The sequence below is a fragment of the Gasterosteus aculeatus genome, chromosome X, assembly GCF_964276395.1.
Source record: "Gasterosteus aculeatus chromosome X, fGasAcu3.hap1.1, whole genome shotgun sequence".
Lineage (NCBI taxonomy): Eukaryota > Metazoa > Chordata > Actinopteri > Perciformes > Gasterosteidae > Gasterosteus > Gasterosteus aculeatus.
Genome location: NC_135698.1, coordinates 13,261,106 through 13,280,711, shown reverse-complemented (window position 1 = coordinate 13,280,711; position 19,606 = coordinate 13,261,106). Strand labels below are relative to the sequence as shown.

The 19,606-nt window shown below is 45.1% G+C and overlaps 3 protein-coding genes across 6 annotated transcripts in view; 1 reads left to right on the top strand and 2 right to left on the bottom strand.

The window, feature by feature from the left end:
• Positions 1 to 2,537: 2,537 nt before the first annotated feature.
• LOC120809841 (beta-1,3-galactosyl-O-glycosyl-glycoprotein beta-1,6-N-acetylglucosaminyltransferase 3) lies at positions 2,538 to 4,215 on the bottom strand. The gene has a single exon (XM_040163954.2). It carries the CDS (start codon positions 4,208 to 4,210, stop codon positions 2,891 to 2,893), a length of 1,320 nt encoding a protein of 439 aa, XP_040019888.2. The 5' UTR covers positions 4,211 to 4,215; the 3' UTR covers positions 2,538 to 2,890.
• Positions 4,216 to 5,133: 918 nt separating this feature from the next.
• Positions 5,134 to 18,230, bottom strand: LOC120808613 (uncharacterized). 3 transcript variants are annotated; one of them, XM_040161618.2, is made up of 17 exons: positions 17,429 to 18,230; positions 17,056 to 17,299; positions 15,365 to 15,568; positions 15,212 to 15,280; positions 15,007 to 15,049; positions 12,443 to 12,588; positions 11,390 to 11,584; positions 10,155 to 10,241; positions 9,862 to 10,060; positions 9,550 to 9,773; positions 9,186 to 9,428; positions 8,036 to 8,281; positions 7,662 to 7,860; positions 7,296 to 7,501; positions 7,092 to 7,192; positions 6,455 to 6,626; positions 5,134 to 6,365 (listed from the first exon to the last, which is right to left on the bottom strand). In XM_040161618.2, exons 2-17 carry the CDS (start codon positions 17,234 to 17,236, stop codon positions 5,983 to 5,985), a joined length of 2,898 nt encoding a protein of 965 aa, XP_040017552.2. In that variant the 5' UTR covers positions 17,237 to 17,299; positions 17,429 to 18,230; the 3' UTR covers positions 5,134 to 5,982. The 3 variants fall into 3 exon arrangements, with proteins under 3 accessions (XP_040017552.2, XP_077938937.1, XP_077938938.1); XM_078082811.1 differs by having other exon boundaries at positions 17,056 to 18,230; XM_078082812.1 differs by lacking the exons at positions 17,056 to 17,299; positions 17,429 to 18,230 and adding an exon at positions 16,564 to 16,696.
• Positions 18,095 to 19,606, top strand: part of LOC120808614 (OTU domain-containing protein 7A) — a 30,019-nt gene continuing 28,507 nt past the window's right edge. For both annotated transcript variants that reach the window (XM_040161619.2, XM_078082813.1), the window contains exon 1: positions 18,095 to 18,229. The gene's annotated coding sequence lies outside the window, so the exon portion shown is untranslated. The remainder of the gene's footprint in view (positions 18,230 to 19,606) is intronic.

Below are 19,606 nucleotides of genomic sequence, written 5' to 3'. Positions count from 1 at the left end.
GCTAACCCCGCCCCACCACCACAGACCCCCACCGCCCGACGTAGGCCGGGGAGCCAGGAAGTTGGCCACGGTCATCTGCGCCCCCGGTCTATGGATCACCCTGAAATTAAAAGGCTGCAAAGCCAGATACCACCGAGTGATCCTGGCGTTGGTATCGTTCATGCGGTGGAGCCATTGCAGAGGGGTGTGGGCCGAACAGAGGGTGAATGAGCCCCCCAGGAAGTAGTAGCGCAGGGAGTCGACCACCCACCGGATGGCCACTTCCCTGGATTGTTGGTGAGCCCAGCCCGCCTCAGAGACTCCAGCACCGCGCCCACCAGCTGCACATGCTCCGCCCAGGTGGTGCTGTGAATGATGACATCATCCAGGTAGGGGGCAGCATACGCAGCGTGCGGACGCAGCACCCGGTACATGAGGCGTTGAAATGTGGCTGGGGCACTGAACAAGCCGATGGGAAACGTGGTCAATTGGTATAAACCAAACGGAGGGGAGAAAGACGTTTTTTCCTTGGACTCTGGTGACAGAGGAAGCGGCCAGTAGCCCTTGGTTAAATCCAGGGTCGTAAAGAAAGATGCAGTGCCCAGTCGGTCCAGGAGTTCGTCCACCCTGGGCATTGGGTAGGCATCAAAATGTGACACATCATTCCCCAACACGCCGTGTGACCACAAAGGACCCTTGTCACTTGGCGAGAAGTTTAGAGCTGGATGAAGGGAGCAATACAAGTACCTTTTCTCCCGGTGTGATTTATCGCGGCCGGGCTCCTCTGTCGTACAGCCGTTGTTGCCGTTCCTGGAGCAAATTCTCACGTGACATCCTATCCAGTGTGTGGAGCTTTGCTCTCAGGTCCAGGACGTACTGGATCTCATTTTTGCAGGGGCTCGGACCTTCCTCCAAGTTTTCTTTAATTTGGTCCAGCACCCCCTGCGGTGTCCTGCCAAACGAAAGTTCAAAGGGAGAAAACCCTGTGGAGGCCTGGGGAACTTTCTGCACTGCAAACAACAGAGGATCAAGCAGTTATCCCAATTACGTTCATCTTCGCTAATAAATTTACGGATCGTGGACTTCAGAGTCTTATTCAGACGTTCTACCAGACCATTGATCTGAACCTGAAGACTTAGTTTAACATTTTTTTTCAAGTAAACTCATTCATCCACATATTTTCATTCCATTTAGTAACATGTTTTTGTGTTGTTTAGTAACAAGAGATATCATTTGTATTACATCACATGTCATTTAGCTGACGATCCAATGCGACTTACAATAAGTGCATTCAACTATAGGGAATCAAACTCAGAAGAGCAAGAAACAAGAAAGTGCAATTTCCTCAAATAAGCCAATTTACAATTTGCTCTCGATAAGTGGCGTCAGAAGTACAATTTAAGTGCCACAATTTGTTAGTCTTTTAGTCGAGGTAGAGTTTGTATAGTGGCCAAAAACTAAGTACATCTTAAAAGATGTAAATAATTATTTCAAGTATTAAGTTATGTATTTTATTTTGTGTTTTGCTTTAAACATTTCTTCCACTGACCGTCCACTAGATGGCACACAAAATACAGTAAGTGACTGATTCTTATTAGGAAGATCCATAACATATTTTGACAATAATAAAAAACATATACTATCAGAGGTCACTAACTGGCGGACCGCGGCCCGGAGCCAGAGGCCGTCCCATCCGGACCTGAAGCTAAAACAGAAACCCGACGCGGCACCTTTCAACCTGCGCAGCTTTGGTAGTCTTTACGGTAATGGTTTAAAGCACAGACCAATTGCATTCGAGTTAAGCCACCCCACGTGATACTACTCGACCAATCGAGTTTCTGCATGCAGGATAATCAACAGTGCACAAAATAGAGAGATTGCAGCAAATTTCAAATAAAAAGACGGTAGGAAGAAAAATATAGCAAAATTTGAAAAAAAAACGGAGAAAACGAGCGAAAGTGACGGGTGAGAAAAATAAGGAACTAATGTCGTTCACCAAAAAGAGTAAAGTGGGCAGCAAAAGTTGAGCATTTGATCCAGAATGGGCGCACTCGTTTCTGTTCATACTTCCCACTTGAGCACTAAACCAGTCTGTCTCATGTACTTAGAACCCATACCACTTAATTAACGTGCCGATGTGAAACGCTATTACGAGGCACAATAGGTGGTAGGGCCACCCAATCAGTTTCAGTCAACATCCCATGATTCAATGCAAAAAAAGGTATCAAACACAAATTTTTACTTCGCAGTTAACGTTAAATATTTAACATTTCTTCCAACCAACAGTTTAACATAATAAGGACATCGTATTCAAACAAGTCAGTGTATTAATGAATACCTACCATATTGTAACTATTGAAAATATACAATATAAATATCATGACTATCATATAATAAATATATATTATCCAAAGCGACTTACAATATATATATATATATATATTAGTATACATACATATTGATATATTGATATTGATTCTATAAAACTTTTTGTTTAGATGTATTATTATATATTTGATGAGACTCTCGAGTCCAAATGTGAAACAGGAAAGGGGAAATTTAAGCTTTTCTTGAAGCACTTTATTTGAACATCTACAATTTTCACATTTCATTCATTTTCTCTTATTTTGAAATGCAGCCCTATTTTTTAATGTGGTTATTTATATTTACAGTCATACATATATGATCTTCTTTTCAAAGAGTTTTTTAATCAGTTGTCTATTGATTACGTACAGATGTTGAAACAACTCTATAATCAAACTGAATAGTCACATTATGATCTTCTGGACCTTTGCTTCTAGAACATTTCTCCAACTGTACCTCTGAACATTTTAGTTTTATACTCCTGTTCTAGACGATCGCATCATAGTATCTTCATATTAATATATACAAAATGTTTTCATATCCATGTTTACAGTTGGTCATGGCCTAAAGCCTTCAAACGCAGAACTGACTCAATGCATCTAATAGCAATATCATCAACATCAGGATCAAACTTATTTGCAAAGAGTTGATATTGTCTCAGGAGCCAGGGCAGGTCACCAGCTCCGTACACACAGACCGCTCGTCTGTGTGCACCCATGCAGGGGGGGTACGGGGCTCCTTTTTTTACATCTCCTTCTAGATAGCTCCACTTCACCGCTCGAGCGAGGGCTTGCATGTCTGAGACATCGTACTTGATGTTGGCGGGCACTGATCCGGGCACAGAGGGCATTCGCTGCAGAGTGGCCCACAAGTGCTCATCAGGGCTGTATGTGTCCCTCTCCCACTCCAGAAGTTGCTGAACCTCTCTGTCCTGCAGCACATGTTCCACAAAGGCTCTGCTGACCACAAAGTAAGCGTTTCCTGTGAACATCGGGCTGCTGATGGGCGGGGGACTCTTCTTCACATCGGTCTTGACCACAGTATTAGTCACGTTGTAATGATACAGCCAACGGCCTTTCTTGTAGTCGTTGGTCACCTCCGACTCCATGCTGTTCCTCCCGTTGAGGGCCTTCAGCGTCTGAACCATTTCTGCGTTGCTTTTGATGGGGAAGTCGGTCCCACAGGTGTTCAGCAAGTATTTCCACTGGATCCGTGAATTCAGCAGATCCTTCATGCAGTTCAAATCTGCCTGCACTCTGGACCAGGAGGCATAGACCACGCTTTCTAATGTACTGGCTACAAACACGTTAGGAAAGCAGGAAATAATTGCCTCCACAGCCTTTTGGAATCCTTTAGAGGATTTCTGGTCCACATGCACACAGTAGATGTTCTGAGGAGTGTAAACAGCTCGAAGGAGTCGCTCAAACATCTCAATCTTCTCATGGATCACCATGGAGTAGGCGATGGGAAAATGATCTTCCTCCTCACTGAGCGGTGCTGTAATGAAACCTCTCTTTTCAATGTAAGCTGGACAGTCCTTTGTCACATTGAGGTAGAAGTCCTCAGATAATATACTTCTTCTTTTCCTGGACGCCAGGAGGACTTCTAGTTCTCCTCTCTTGCCTTCTGTGTCTCCACTGATAATAGCCAAGCAGCCAGGCAGGTCTACAGAGAACTCCTGTGGTATTTTGAGGTCAGGCGATGACTGCCTGTTTAAGGTAGTTTCCCAAAGGACGAAAGAAAGTAAAATACCGATGACAATTAGTGAGGAGGTCCTCAACATCCGGGTTTTCAACGACCTCGCAAACGCCATGTCCTTGAGATAACCACACGGTAACTTTGTCTTCAGTGTGAGGGTAGTTGTCATGAACACACGCTCATACCGCCCTCTCACTAGGCGTGTCAAGCTAAGACGGGAAGGAACTTGTTGACTATACTATCCAATCATTTGTCAAAATGAATGAATGACTTATTGGTTATAAGTCATTCATCTATATGATCTAACAGATGTTAGTGTTTAATGCCTGGAGATTCTAGTAATGGATAACTGATAATAAGGCACTGGTTTGCTGAACTTTACTCTGCATCTGGAGACTATTCACATTGTTTCACTTTTTCCACATTTTGTTATGTTACTGCTTGATTCCAAAATGGATTAAGTTAAGTTTTACACACATTTCACTTGTGAAAAACAGGTGAGAAGAGCCTTTGTTAGGCAGGTGCACCCAGAAACCAAAGGCCACTCTGGACAACCATCTCTGCAGGGAACCAGGCACCGCTCATCACCCCACCAAGAGCATCATGCTGCGGGGAGGTTTCTCCGCGGGAGGAACAGGATGACGAGTCCGGATCCAAAGATGAATGCACCAATGAACACAAACATCCTTGATGAAAAAACCTGAAAACAACTAACAGGTGTGCCATGCTCGTAGCATCATACTCCAAAAAAGACTCAAGGCTTTTTAACCCAAAGGTGCTTCGACAAAATGCTGAGAAAAGGCTGTAAATACTTACGTACCTGTTTTATTTATTTTTTATGTCTATTTTGTGTGTAGGTCTAAGAAATTAATTTAATCCATTCTGGAGGAGGAGTGAAACACTTTGAATACTTTCCAGATGCCCTGTATATCAAAGTTATTAATTGTAGCTGTAAAAACAGATTAAGACACTTAAAAATGCCATAACCTGCATCTGTTGCTTTTACTCACCCTAAATATCTTCATCATTTTATAATACTGAACATTTTAAATATATCATAATGTGGCCAGTTTTCAAGGTGCACCGGCGACATCGAGTAGAAACTATTTTTATTTCATTTTAATACAAATCATTCAGATTTCTACATGAGAATTGTACTGTTTAACAAAAACACTTTAATATCAAGTGAAAAAGGAAAAGTCATACACACCTAAAATGTCTTAGAAACAGAACCTATTGATTTATTTTGTTTAAGTTCCTGTAATTCATATTGACTATAACTAATTGTAAATCAAACAATTAGAAGCATTCTTCAATCATTAAGAAACTGTTGTTCAGATGTGAGACAGTTGAAAGCACAACGTTTTTCACAACTTACAAATACAACTGTGACCATAGTAACTTAGACACTTTTGTCACCTTTAGCCATAAAGATACATAATGAGTTTCAGGAGTCTGAGTCACAGAGTGTATTTTGAGTGTGCTTGTGTGTAGTTCCCCCCCCCCCCCCCCCCTTCCCTGAGGGTCCGGCTGTTCGGTATAAGATGATCGCAAAACCTTTATTTGCTAAAGGGGCTGAGCTCAGATTGGTTTGTGTTCCCTTTTAAAAAACGACTATCTAGAAGTGCTTTCAGACCTCCACACAGAGTGATGGAGTGGTAGATAGACTTTCAGCTGGAGGGAGTGTCGGATGTACTGATCTATTTATCATTTCAATACATTTACACATACAGTGCCAGTCATTGAATTGAATGACAAAATGTGCCCAACCCTTTGACTGCTATGTATGTATTTTGTTTTCACTGTTAACCCACAAATGTTTCTACTTTGAATGTGCATTACAGGAGGTACAGTAGAGAGTAGAATAAACCCAATAGCTCATAAAGTAATGTACCAAAGGAAAAACAGACATTCCTCTTCTTGTGATCTCTACGTGTGCACCTAAGCTTGATTGAGACGAGTGCTCTCGCCGACGCGTGGGTCTGCGTCGGTGTCCTGCTCGTGGATAAAGCTGTAACGTCGATAGACCGATCCACCTCTGCTGGTGTACACCACGTCCACCTCGTCCCCGCTGTCCGGCTCGGGAACACCATGGGGCATATTCATGCTGCTGCTGCCACTCAGCCTCTCGTAGCTTTGGCCCCAGCAGAGCTTCTTCCTGGCATGGGCCTTGACCAAGGCGAACACGGCCAGAGCCAACGCCAGCGCCAGCAGCAGGGCGACGGGGAGGCCGGCAGAGGTGTGCTCCAGAGCTCGAGAGGACATATTCAGGTCTGTTACCTGGTCCTCCCCTGGCTTGGGGCGGGGGGCCTCCACACACAGAGCTAGGACAAAAAAACAAAAAAAAAAACTGCCTTTAGTAGACGGTCAAATAACACCGAGGGTGTTTGTGGTGATGAGCGAGGGTTCCTACCTGAGCTGCTGTCACAAACACAGCAATCTGTTTCATTCCCTGCAGCCCGGCAGCAGCGGGCGCAGCGGCTCTCCACAGCATGGAGAGCAGAATCCCGGTGACAGGTCAGACACTGGTCAGGTCCGGGGCCGCTGCAATGTCTACAGGAGCCGTCGCATGGCTCACAGGTTTCCTACAAATGGTACAAATTCAAACTGTAAATACTTTATGTAGACGGGTAATTTAAGAAAGTCGGCTGTAGACATTTGATCAGTAATGGGACAGCTTGGAACAGAGTGAAAACGCCATTTTGCCTTTTATTGATTTCTGGGTTGTATTATCTGCCCGGAGATGCTCCTCATGATAAAAAATAAGAATTTTTAAATACATCAGAACTTCTGAATCTTTGTCGGCCAGATACATAGAGAGAAGCTGATGTCTCATATTTAATGATGTGATTAATTATCATGTCTCAATGTGTATAAAAGGACTTATTTCATTTATAGATACAACAAAAGCACATCGACTCTTGCGATGTAGCAGTGCACTAATTTATTGAGAAATGTGTGTGATTGCTTTGCACTTAGGGTTCAATATAAATAGGACAAAAACAGTTTTTCTCTCTAGCCGTCAAATATTATGCATATAATAATTATACCTTTTCCGAAAAGTATCGGCCCTCCTCACAGTGTGGGTAGCAGACTCGGTCCTTTAAAGTGCTTCCCCGGTCGCACGCAACACACGCCCGGGGCGAGGCCTCTGCACACACACATACATATGGAGGATACGGGAACGGCAAATGTTCAATATTGACATTAGGTGGAGGGAACAGAAATATATTTATGAGATTTATCGTCAGTACCTGTGCAGGTCTGACAACTGGTGTGGCATTGATAGCAGAACTCATTGAATTGATAGAAGCGGTGTGGGCAGCGCTCAACGCACAGCTTGGTGCCGTGCAGCTCCAGAAGAGGAGGTGAACAGGCCAGGCAGGACTCAGGACCTGGTCCTGTACACTGGTCACAGGACGGGTCACATTTCTCACAGTGGGAGCCCGCTCTGTAATACCTGTAGCAATAGAGTAGAGGAATTTGCATAGAAACGGAGCATCAAGCAAACCACACGTGTTCTTTTATTTGGTTGGATCAGTGGATAAGGGTGGGGAGAAGATCAACAGCCCATTTTGTTTAATCGCAAGGTAAATAAAAGGGAGGCTTTAATGTCGTACCGTGTGGGACAATGTGTGACACAGAGTTGAAGGAGATGAAGCAAGTATCCGGGAGAGCAAGTGAGGCAATCTTTGGGGGATGCCCCCGAGCAGGTGGAACAGGCGTGATCACAAGGCACACAGAGGCCGAGCTCGGCTCCGTCGGCATCCTGCTCCGAGTCGTAGGTGCCAGCTGGACACTCGCTCACACAAGTGCTGTCTGCAAAATAAACCCAAAGTTCCACACCCAATCTATCATTTCACCGCAAACTTAAACTGTTAAACAATCTCAGGAGAGCCATCGTTATGGGCCAGTTTTCCTCTGCTGATTTCCGTTCATCTTCAACCCCAAACCCGCTCGAGTATGCAGTGAGAAGTGGTGGGAACATGCTCACTATGGAGGTATCTGGGGACGGCACAGGTCTGGCACTCGTCATTGCCGGGCCCTTCACAGGAGTAACAGTGCTGATGGCAACGCATGCAGGTGAAGCGGTCGTCGTGTAGGTAGGTCCTTTGTGGGCAGTCGGTGTCACCTGTCACGCCACATAACAACGTGTTTGGATCCAGCACAAGGCCCTTCTCGCACTGGGTGCACTGGTTGGCGTCTGGGCCGGAGCAGCTCATACAGGTCTGGTGGCACTCTGCACACGGTGGAACAAACAAGGCTGTGTCAGGTGAACGTCGCGCGACCGTGTTTGCGAAAAGGGCCGTGATGCCCACAAGAAGGTAAATGATCTCTTAAAGCGGATTTTGCTTCGCGTCAATATATTATATAAAAAATGTATATTTAAGGATGTCATTAAAAGAACCATTGGCCTAGTATACTAAAGAAATGTACAGTAAATCATAAAAAGCTTGTAGAGTATGTCATTAATAGAATTAGTTTGGGGTCTACGTCCAAAATGTCATTGCTAAACAATTTTATCTTATTCCATTAGTTTTTTTATTATAGTTAAAATATTCAGGTCAGTGAGCTTGATCTTTGACCACCAACAAATCTTTTTAGGTCCTCCTTGTATCCAAGTGGACTTGAAAGAAATGTGCTTATTAATTATTATCACAGAAACGCTTTTGCATTTGACATATTTTATGGTCACACCTATATGTCAAGTTGGGTTTTTGTCCTGTCTCCATGTTGGGTTTGTGACTTGTTTTTTGGGGGGGAAATTAACTCCCTTCTCGTTTCAGGTTCCTTGCCCTTCCTCATGAGTCACCAGTCTGATGGTCTTCCCTGCTTCCTGATTGTGTCCACCTGCTCCCACACTTCCCTCATGTGTGCTTATAGTCTGCGTCTCCCCCTGTCCTGTGCCAGTGGGTCATGTCCTTTCGTCTTGCACACCCTCTTCATGGTAGTATCAAGTCCACGTCATAGTTTTGTCTGTCCCGAACCTCGTTCTAAATTCCTTAGTTGGCCTTATGGCGTTTATTGCTCCACAGCCATTTTTTTTTTAGTGATTGATTTCTTTTTCCTATTACTTCAGTAAGAGATTTTGGTTTTGCAATGTGTGCAAATGTAATAAATCCAGGTCCTATCGAGAAGCTTACCTTGACATTCCAGTGCTTCCGTTTCATAGTAGGTACCAGTGGGGCAGTCTTTGGAGCATGTTCCCTTATAAAGTTTGGGGCTAAATGTCAAGCAGGTGTCGCAGTCATCTGCCAGGGGCCCCGAACAGCTGCCACATGTCGGGTGGCACTGGCCACAGCGGCCCTCATCCATGTCCTCATAGTACCCCGGGGGACAGCTTGCCTTACACACACCGTTCAGAATCAGGTAAAGGAAGCTGCATTCTGAAATGATATTAAAAGAGGTGTGATATAAGATTTCCGGGTGTGATGCAAAGTCTTACAATTCATTTAAAAATGGAATCCACTCAGAATTAAAAAGCTGCCCACTCGGCCGATGACTCACTGAAACAGGTCGTCTCGTCGGAGCAGACGTCACAGTGGGGAGAACAGCGTCGGCAGGTACCATCGTCTGCAGGGTATGTCTGCAGTGAACAGTTGAGTCCACACACACCACTCTCCAAGTAGTGGCCATCAGCACAGGACAGACACTGGGACTTGATCCCGTCACATGACAAACAGGAGCTGTCACAGGCTTCACACGACTCCTCTGCGGTCTCAAAGAAGCCTCTGAAATGAGTCGGCAGGCTTGTTAAACGCACAAAGAGCATCCACACAAAGGGTCTCTTCATTTGGCTGCTTAGCTTATCCAACTTACTCTGGGCAATTTGACCAGCACCTCCCCTGGTGGAGAAAGAGTTTATAGCTGCCTTTAGCACAGCTGACGCAGTTATCACTGGTGTCCAGGCAGGCCTCGCAGCTCGGCGAGCAGTCCTCACACAGCTGAGTGGCGGCGTTTGCGTAGGAGCCGGATGGACATTGCGTGACACAAGAACTGTCCTGATCCAAGAAATATCCTGTGACACACAAATGCACGCACGCAATGCACAAAAGGAGCTGGAGCTGATTTTTCAATTCACAGTCAGACATGAAGACGGTAAATACTTGTACCTTTGAAACAAGAAGAACAATCCAGCGCTTGTGGGCCAAAACAGCTTTTACAGGATCCATCACAAGCGAGACATTCACTATATTTCCCTAAAAACAAAGCAATACACACAGTGACCATATGTCACAATAACATGACATCACATTTCATTTGACAGAAAACAGACAAGTGCCTCAACCTGAGCACGCAAGCACTGGAACTGCACAATTCTCTGCTTTACCCACCTCTACCACTAGAGGGAAGCATAGTAATGAATTTCAATAATATTGAGGCACAAATGATGGACGCGGTTCGGGTAGGTGAAACCTGTATAATATTACCGGTCATTCACAACAGGGAAGCCACGAAATGATCCATTATTGTAGAGAACCGTTCATGTCCACGTACATACAATTCCTACTCTATATGCTTGGGAGTAGGCATAACATTACATTACATTACATGTCATTTAGCAGACGCTTTTATCCAAAGCGACTTACATTACACTTTAAACCCATGGCTTTTTCACATTTTTGCCCGGGGAGCAATTAGGGGTTTGGTGTCTTGCTCAGGGACACTTCGACATGGAACATGGGGCAGCCTGGAATCAAACCACCAACCTTGTGCTTCCCAGCACACCTTCTCTAACCCCTGCGCCATGACGACCCCATAAGGGGCATAAGGGTTTCAAGTGGGATTAACTAAGCTTTTTAATAATATCTGTATATCAGCTATAACTGGAATGTAAAAATTGCTGTGATATTACCAAAATATATCAAAAAATATTTTTTAATAACTAACCGATCTGCCCGGTTACCCCGTATGGCTGTCAACAACCGAGTGTGATATTCTAATTCTGTCGAGCCAGACGCCACGGGGGAAGCAGTTGAAGAGCCGTGTGCTTGAGGCAGAGAAGCTTTTTGAAACACACTACACTAAAATGGCTTTAGAATGAGAGGTGAGGTAGTGCGGGTGAGCCAGTGTGACACAGTGAGCGTCCTTCAGCCTTTAGGTCCTCCAGCAGGGGTCCAAGCTACCGCCTCAGCGGCAAGAATCCACGACGCTAACGCGTCCTTGAGCCACACACTGAATCCCACCCCATTCCTGGAACACCATTCTAGCCTCTAATAGGAGACAAACTATTATTTCCATGCAGGAATCAACTAGTCAAGCATCATGCCATTCGGTTCAATCTCTGGCTCCCCTGTCACCTGATCAATTTGCTTTAATCCCATTAGCAGTTGGTTGTTCCTCTTACTGTCATAGTACTGTCCCAGCGGGCAGTTGACCGGAGGGCACTGGCCGTGCACAGGAGGGTTCCCACCGAGGCACAGGTCGCAGTTGGTCGCCCGAGGGCCGTGGCATGTCTGGCAGGAGGTGTGGCAGGACTGGCAGAGCCAGCCACTGGAGTCACTGAAGGTCTGCTGCGGGCACTGTTTTAAACAGTCTCCTCCTGACCGGCCAGGAAGCAGAGAAGAAGTTAGTGTTTTTCTGGCACAGCCCTCAATCTGTATCAGAAAATAGTCATCTTCAAAAGATCTATTTGAACCGATATTTAGTGAGAGACGTTTTGAAGAGAGTGCTGCTCTAATGCAGGCGGAATGTGATACAGTAACAGCAGGAGGGAAGCCCCCCCCCAAAAAAACATTCCAAAAATAATAAAAACACAACGTTCAGAATTCATATCCGCATCTATTTTCATTCAGAATAAAAACTATCAATGTGGCCCTGATGTGGTCTCAGAATAAAATCTCATTAGAAGAGCTCATCTCTTCATTTTCTGCTCTCTCAGGATCTCGCTCTCCAATTTCCATCCGCACGCCCAGCCACCATAATCTCACAAAAACAATTTCTCAAATTAGACGTTGTGACTAAAGGGGAACGAATAAACTGACCTTTTTTCAAATTAAACACAATGTACAACCACAAATATGTACATTAAAATCACATTGAATGCTCGCTATTCTTTTATCAAATGGCTACAGGCTTTACTTACAATCTCAAAGTAATTGTTTTTTTAGATGCCCGCGGGGAAGACAATCTAGAAACACAATCATAACTCCTTGTTTGCATAAACCGCTGATTTGCATATCTCATGTTGCTGATTTGCTGACGCGGGCCTCATTTGCAATTCAAATGAAGGCTCAAGATTGCCGTCGTTGCTCGTGAGGAAGAATGATCGATCGCTCTCACATAGCCAGGGATTTATCAGACCCAAACTCTACTAGTACTGTGAAGGACAAGCAGGTCACCTGAATCCGACTTTACGAGTAAAATATACACAGGATTGGTCATTCTTTGATAGCGGTACCGTTGAGGAAGTAACCGGGCTGGCAGGCCAGACAGCGCGCGTTGCCCCTGCAGTCTGTGCACGGTGCAGGACACGGCAGACACAGACCCCTGCCCCAGTCTTCGTAGGTGCTCTGGGGGCAATGCCGGCGACACTGGTGTCTGAAACTGCAAAAGAAAAAGTTGAAATCAAACCATCCCAACTTGTGTATTGTTAATCCACAACAACAAACAAGCCGTATATCTGAAACTCAGGGTGTGGGTGAAATCGGTCAAACCAGCCGCCACAAAAACAAGCTCCAAAGCAAACATGCAGGACAAAGCCACTGAAATATCAAAAGACCCGATGAAAACTATTTTGATTTAATTTGAACTTTCAAAGCCCCTCAGTGAATGGAGAAGGATTTCGTTCGCCCGCATGGATGAGTCTGAGGCGACATCAACCGAAACCAGGAAGAAGACAAAACACGCCGCTCGCAACAGCAAATCCTGCACTGCGTCAGTCCACAGCACACCTGCAGGTCCATTGTTGTGACTTCAATGCGGCCCTTAACCCAAAAGGTTGGACTCAGCCAAACATCAGTAAGGACAGCAAACAGACAGCAAAACATAATGTAGGCTGCTTTGTCTCTTCTTTAGGGAACAAGTTAATTGGTATTTTATTTGTAGCCCAGAGGCATGGGGAGATTTCTCTCATTAACCTGTCCTATTAGTCCTTTGGGGCTGAATTGAGCTATAAAACAAGAGACAGCGCTCCCAAAAAAAGATTCAGCCTCAAGAAGCCGAGATATTGAGCTGCAAAAATGTCACACATAAAACATTTAAACAAGAGTGACTCCTAATTTAGAGACGTAACACTGTAAATGAAACTAAACAGCAGCCGATAACGTATACAACACGTTGTGCGCAGTTCCGGCTGCGTTGCCATGGATTTGGTGGTGAGATGCGGTGGTTGTTTAGGGAGGAACAGCTAGAGGCGCCACACCACATCCATCAACTTCCACCCAATGGCCGTAACCTGCGGGATGTTTAAGAATCCCTCTGTGCAAATATTAGACTTTCCATACCAGGAGAGCACATCAGCATTTCCAAAGGAACTATTGTTTCTGGTTTTTACTTCTTGAATCAGTGAGTGAGAATGTGCTCTATGTAATCCCTAAATCGTATTCCATGGAGATGAAGATAAATGCCAAAAAATACCAAACATCCATCATTCATTGAGTCTCTTCAGTAGAGAATAACATTGGCTCCACAGATTGATAGTTGTGCCAAAGCTGTCTGGTTTAAACATTTTTCATTACTACCAGCAAAACCTCAGTGGTGGAATTTCTTTAAGGGCTTGAAGCTGTCACAATCTATCATGCTGTTCCTGCAGCTGATGATCGCGCCCCCCCCCCATGCTCTACTGGGTTTCTTTTATTGCCGTTTGCCTCACATGGTAGATGTAATAAACACCGCTCCCACAGAAATGAGATGGCCTTTAACCATGGCTGTTAAAGTAAAAGTTACACAATTCAATTCACAGCCGAAAAGGCAGTGAAGCGGAGCGCTTTCCTTGACCCCTCTTTCTCTGGGACTCACAGCGGCCAGTGAGGTCAAGGTGTAATCCAGCCGGGCTACGCTTTCCACTTCTACTTGTTCTCTTCTCTACTCCTCTTCTTCACAAACACAACATAAAAACACACGGTCCAGTATGTCTGTGAAGCCAACTGCTCTTCTGTGCTCAAACCGAGGCTCAGGTAACAGTGTATTGCTCCGGATGGAAGGTAACCCGACCAACACAACGCCAGGAGGCCTCAACATGGGGGAGAAGTAACAATCGAAGGTCTGTCCTACCTCCAGGTGATACTGTGGTGTAAACAGATATACGGATGATATGTAGATTCTTGTGGCGTTTAGAAACATTTACTGGATTTATTGAAAGGTGAAAAACAGCAAATTGATTCATTCTATATGGTAAAAATTTAAAAAGATCCCGAGCTCATGTAGTTAGTTGGAATAACAGCCAACAAGTCGTCTTGCATACTTGCTTGTCAGAATTTTAGAAGAATTATTTAGCTTTCGATTAATTGAATGATGGCCAAAACATGTTTAGTGAGGTCACAGTGACCTTTGCCAACCAAATCTTACGCTGTTAATCATTTGTGTCAGATTGACCATAGCGGGCCAATCTTTATTTAGTACAACCAAAAGAGACACAAGATGTTTGAGCAGAGTACAACCGGACGCTGAATAAGACATTTTTAGGCAACCAAACATTATGCAAACATTTTCATGAAATGAAATCTGTGAATTTTATTTATTTATTTATTTATTAAGATGACCAGAATTTTACCAAATTTTTCTGATGATGAAGACTTGATTGAGACAATGAACCCGTGTTTACTCAAGTAGTAGATCATTAAGAAGTAAGATCATTTTCTCATAGACTTCTACATCTTTTCAACCAAAGGAGTTGCTCGCCGCTGTCATTTAGAAATAAGGCAATTTTATGGGACTTCCGCGTTGACCTCAGTTATAAAACCTGTAGGGTGCCACCTGGTATGTACACATGTACAGACAACCCCCCCAAAACATAATACTCACAGAAAGTAACCCTCTGCACAGCTGTTGCAGATCTCAGGGTCCTCTGTGCAAAAACAAACAAAAGGGGATTATTGGAACTCATAGCGAAAAGCATCCTGCTTTGTGCACTACTATTATAACCATAATTACAAAAATACATAGCCAATCAACCTTACATTAAGAAGTGACTAGTGTGGTGCTCAAATAGCACGATTGTGTCACTTGCCTGTGGAGCAAGTCTTGCAGCCCATCTCACAGTCGATGCACTCCCCCGTATCCGGGTCCTGCACCTGCCCTGAAACGCAGACGTCCAGCATGAAGACACCGAATCACTTTCCCTTGAGCCACAGGCGACACAGACACTGCGCTTTACATTTACCTACGGCACAGGACGCAGTTTGGCACACTCCATTTTGGAGTTTGTAGTGTTCCCGACATTTGGCGCACATGCTGCCATCTGTGCAGAGTTCACAATTGGCCATGCAGGGCAGACATGCATAGTGACCTCTGTCAGGATAGAACCCCCGGGGGCAGTGCGTCCGACAGCGACCTTGCTGAAGGAAACGCTCCTGTCCATCTTCATCTGGGGAGGGAGAGTAGGAGGAGGACACAGGCGATTTGTTAAAGTAAAGCTTACTGTATTTTCTCATCTGACGCTGGTGCCATCGGCCATATGGAGCTCCTGCCGAGAAACGGCCCCCCCAAAAATCTGCTCTCTTCTAAAAGTGGAAATCAGTGAGCTCGTCATGATGAATGCAGACGTAGAGCCAAATAGGCCTGAGCATCGCAGGGAGAGAAAGAGCGATAAAAAGACGCGCTACTGACTGTGTTGAAGTTCGTGGGGTCTACAGCACCTGAACTATGTCGCCTTAATCTAAAACCCAATATAGTCGCTGAACAAATGGATTTCAACGCCATGAACCGACGGCCGCGGCGCGGGGCGGCTCTCGGCTTACAAATGACAGATCACAGTTTCGTATGACTTATACGAGACTGATGATGTCGGGATCGGAGCTGTGAGCGGAGACAGAGGCACAGTCTGCTGTTGACCAATTCTCTGCCACCCACCTGCAGCCTGGAAGCATCTAAGCTTCAGCATCGTCTCGTCTGCTCGTTGCTGCACTTGACGGGGCGGGAAAGCGGCCAGAGGCTGCTACTGCCGCTACCTTTCTCACCCTTCCACCTTCCCGGAGAGACGACCTCAGCGTGCGGAGAGACATGTGGACTTCTATGTGGCAACGTGCAACAGAGCACGAGGGAACACTGGAGTCTTTTGGCTTTCAGAGTTGGTTCAGAGAGAACATCTCACCGATATATACCGGCTGGGTGTGTACAAGTGATAACTACTGATGCGATGCATCATTGTGAAAATGTTTATGTGTATTAAAATAGAGGGTAATGTGCGGGGAAAAGAGAAAGCAAGACTTGAAGGTTTTTCAGGTTAAGCCCAGTGAACCGTGGCAGTAATGCTTCGGGCCCAAGGGGATATTTTTTCCTTTGCCTCTGATTAACAAAGGGCCCATTCTAACATGATCAGATTACACCGGGGAGAGAAACAATCACACCTTCAAGTCTTACCTGTTTCAAAAGGCGCCCCTGTGACAGGAATAATCCACCCCGAAGAGTTCTACAGCCAATCTGTGACTGTTTGACGAGGGTAAATGGTAAACCCGAGGTGAACGCTCCTCTTCCAAGTCAAAAGCCTTCAAACTACTTTGCTTCGGTAAATCATTAAAAAGAGCCGCTTTGAAAAGCATCTGTTCAGGCATCTGTGAAGCCTCTCAACAAAAAAGCCTAAAACTAAGCAGAGGAATTGTGGCCAATGGCAAGTCATTCGCTGATCACATGGGAAGTCAATCTTTAGGTGAAGGTTATTGTCTAACTTCAATGAAGCCTTTGTTTAGCTAGCGGTGATTTATGTATTGTCCTTTGCATAACCAGGATAGGAAAAATACAAAACATCCCGTTTTTCAATAAAATACATAAAATATTGAATTCATAATGGGATGTGTGAAGGATTCCGTGATGGCACGGCAAGTTGCAAGAAGGTGTGCAGGACATTTCACTCACCCACTCCACAGGTAGTGCATTGGAACAGCTCCTGCCCGTCGCACTCGGAGCAGGTGGGATGGCAGAGGGCACACTGCTGCTTCCTCAGCAGGAACTGTCCTCTCGGACAGGACGAGGACGGCTTGCATCCGATCAATCCGACACTTCCGAGGACGACGAGAAACGCGGCGACGGACCGCATGGCTGCTCTCTCTCTCTCTCTCTCTCTCTCTCTCCACCACCCCCCGCCGCCGAGGACTTTCAGCTGGGAGCGAGAAGAAGGAGAAGAAGAAGGAAGAGAAGGAGAAGAAGCCCGCGGTCAGTCAGGAGGAGTTTGTGCAGAGGCGCGCAGTGTCCGTGCAGCAGGTGCGCTGTGACTGCAGGACAGAAATACCTCGTGCGGTCGCAGAGAGCAGCGATGGGGACAATGAGCGCGGACTGCACGTAGTTTTTGCAGGTTCTGATGTCACCTGCAAAGCTACGTCAATTACAGATTTGCCGTTGCGTATCAGCACAACATCAAACGTGTACAGCCATCGTAATATGTAGATACTTTTGGCTGTTAGATTTATATAATTACAACATAAAATGTGTGTCCATTGTCAAAGTCCGAGTTATCTCACCAGTAAATGTAGAGAATGGTATATTTTGTAACGTTTCAGCAAGGAATAGAATGTAAAGTCGTGTAAGTATTTATTGGGGTAAAGGGAAACAAAGCAATGAGGACATAGCGTTCGTGGGTGACGTTGTGATTTTATAGTCCACTTCTTCAGCACTATATTACTTCTCGGAAGCATAATGTGAAATGTGTTAAACTACACTATTAGCTTAACATATGGTTCTGTTTCAACAGTGCCTTAATTTTAGTGTAAACTCAGTAAAACGTTCTTCTCTATAATACATTAACATAAATAAGTTAAGCCACACGCAACAGACTGGTAAAGAGGTGCAGCTTACGTGACGCCACAGCGGCCTCTTGCGGCTCCTTCCCGGAAGTACGTTTCTAAGGGGGCGTGGGCCGAACGTGCTCGCCGGCTGACGTCACGCCGTGGCAGCTGCTGGAGGAGGCGTGGCTTTGTTCTGCTGCAGCGGAGAAATATGACAGAGGGAGAGACAGCCTGACAGGAATTAACGGCTCGGCAGAGGTCTGGACTGCGAAACGTGAGGATGGGGAGTAATGACTGAAAGCAGAACGGTAAGAGACGGACCTGTTTTCATTCATTTGTCCACATAGAGCAACACGGGCCGATTCGTGGCTCATTTGGTAGGCAACACAATGGGCTGCCACTGCAGACAGGTGCACCTGCCTTCATGCCAGTACGTGCTTCGATGCATTCAACTTCAGGTTTCTGTGCGAATTTCTTTTGATTTTAGGTCGAAGACAAATGCATTCAGGGCCACAAATGTCATCGACGGCTCGGGGTGAAACGTTATTCGTAGTCTTTCGAGTTAAATGCTGTAAACATGGATGTGGTGCTCCATCTGTATGCTTAGTCACAGACCTTTGTGATGTAGGAACATACAGTTAGCATGTGTAAATCAAACATGAGAGAGCTCAGTATATTCTTTTGTGATGCATATCCTAGAATATCATCTTATCGAAGGCTACGGCTTTTTACATACGTGTCATTGCAATTACCACAGTATGTTGGGCCAGATGGCTGAACATGTAGATGGTGATGGAATACATAACGGCCATATGTTTCATATAGTAAATCAAAGCAAGTTCACTCTTGGTTATCTGTTCATTTTACTGCAAATACCACAGCTTGGTTTAATTTCGATGCCCATGTACGCTTCTTTTATTGTTGGCCTGATTTAAAACATCTACCACATACGCCTGCCTATAAAGATGGTAAGGCCACTAATTCATTGCTATGGTATTTTTAAAACCATCTTCATGTCCCCTGACAAAGATTTACATAATACAACCTTTAGTCATTTAATATCAGATTGTATTTGAGCTGGTACAACACTAATGAAATTAACTCCACTGTTTCCTCCTGGTCATTAGGAAGATGAGGATGATGTACATCAAATCAACTGGTTTGCCTTTACTACATATTCTGCCGCCCATTAACCTCGTCCAAGTGCTTCACTCGGGCATACGAGACGGGCAGCTGACAGTTAAGTCCGACTTTGGAGACAGCTTGTGTGGCCAGAGATACTAAGCAGGGCACGTAGCCACCAGGCCATGCCGGGCCGTGCTGGACCATGCCGGGCCGTGCCAGCTCCACAGAGGGCTTTAGTGCAGCAGGGCACCGAGGAGAGGGCGCTTGGCACCTGATCAGTTGCAACAATGGATTGTGTTCCTGTCAGTGGCATTTAGCTACAGAAAAGCAGAGATGACGGTTGTTGTTTAACCCAGTTGGACTTTCATGTCATTGTGGCAGTGCCTCTTTACCTCTTTATCAAAGTGCTTGTCGACTGATGCATCTGTGCCAGTTGCTCAAGACCTCCTTCAAAAACCTGAAAAAATAAAATCTTATTTTTATTCACATATTTGGCACCAAAGGTCGCAGCAGCCGGGATATATTTTTTTCTTCCCTCTGGTATCAGGAGGCAGGATCTT

What these genes read in the sequence shown, in the direction of transcription:
- LOC120809841 (XM_040163954.2), bottom strand. Translation starts at nt 4,210, where the DNA reads ATGACAACTACCCTCACACTGAAGACAAAGTTACCGTGTGGTTATCTC.
- LOC120808613 (XM_078082811.1), bottom strand. Translation starts at nt 17,236, where the DNA reads ATGCGGTCCGTCGCCGCGTTTCTCGTCGTCCTCGGAAGTGTCGGATTG. An exon ending in TGTGCAGAGGGTTACTTTCT is followed by an intron (nt 12,589 to 15,006) that starts GTGAGTATTATG and finishes TTTCTTTTGCAG; the next exon opens with TTTCAGACACCAGTGTCGCC. An exon ending in GCCCGGTTACTTCCTCAACG is followed by an intron (nt 11,585 to 12,442) that starts GTACCGCTATCA and finishes CTGGCCGGTCAG; the next exon opens with GAGGAGACTGTTTAAAACAG.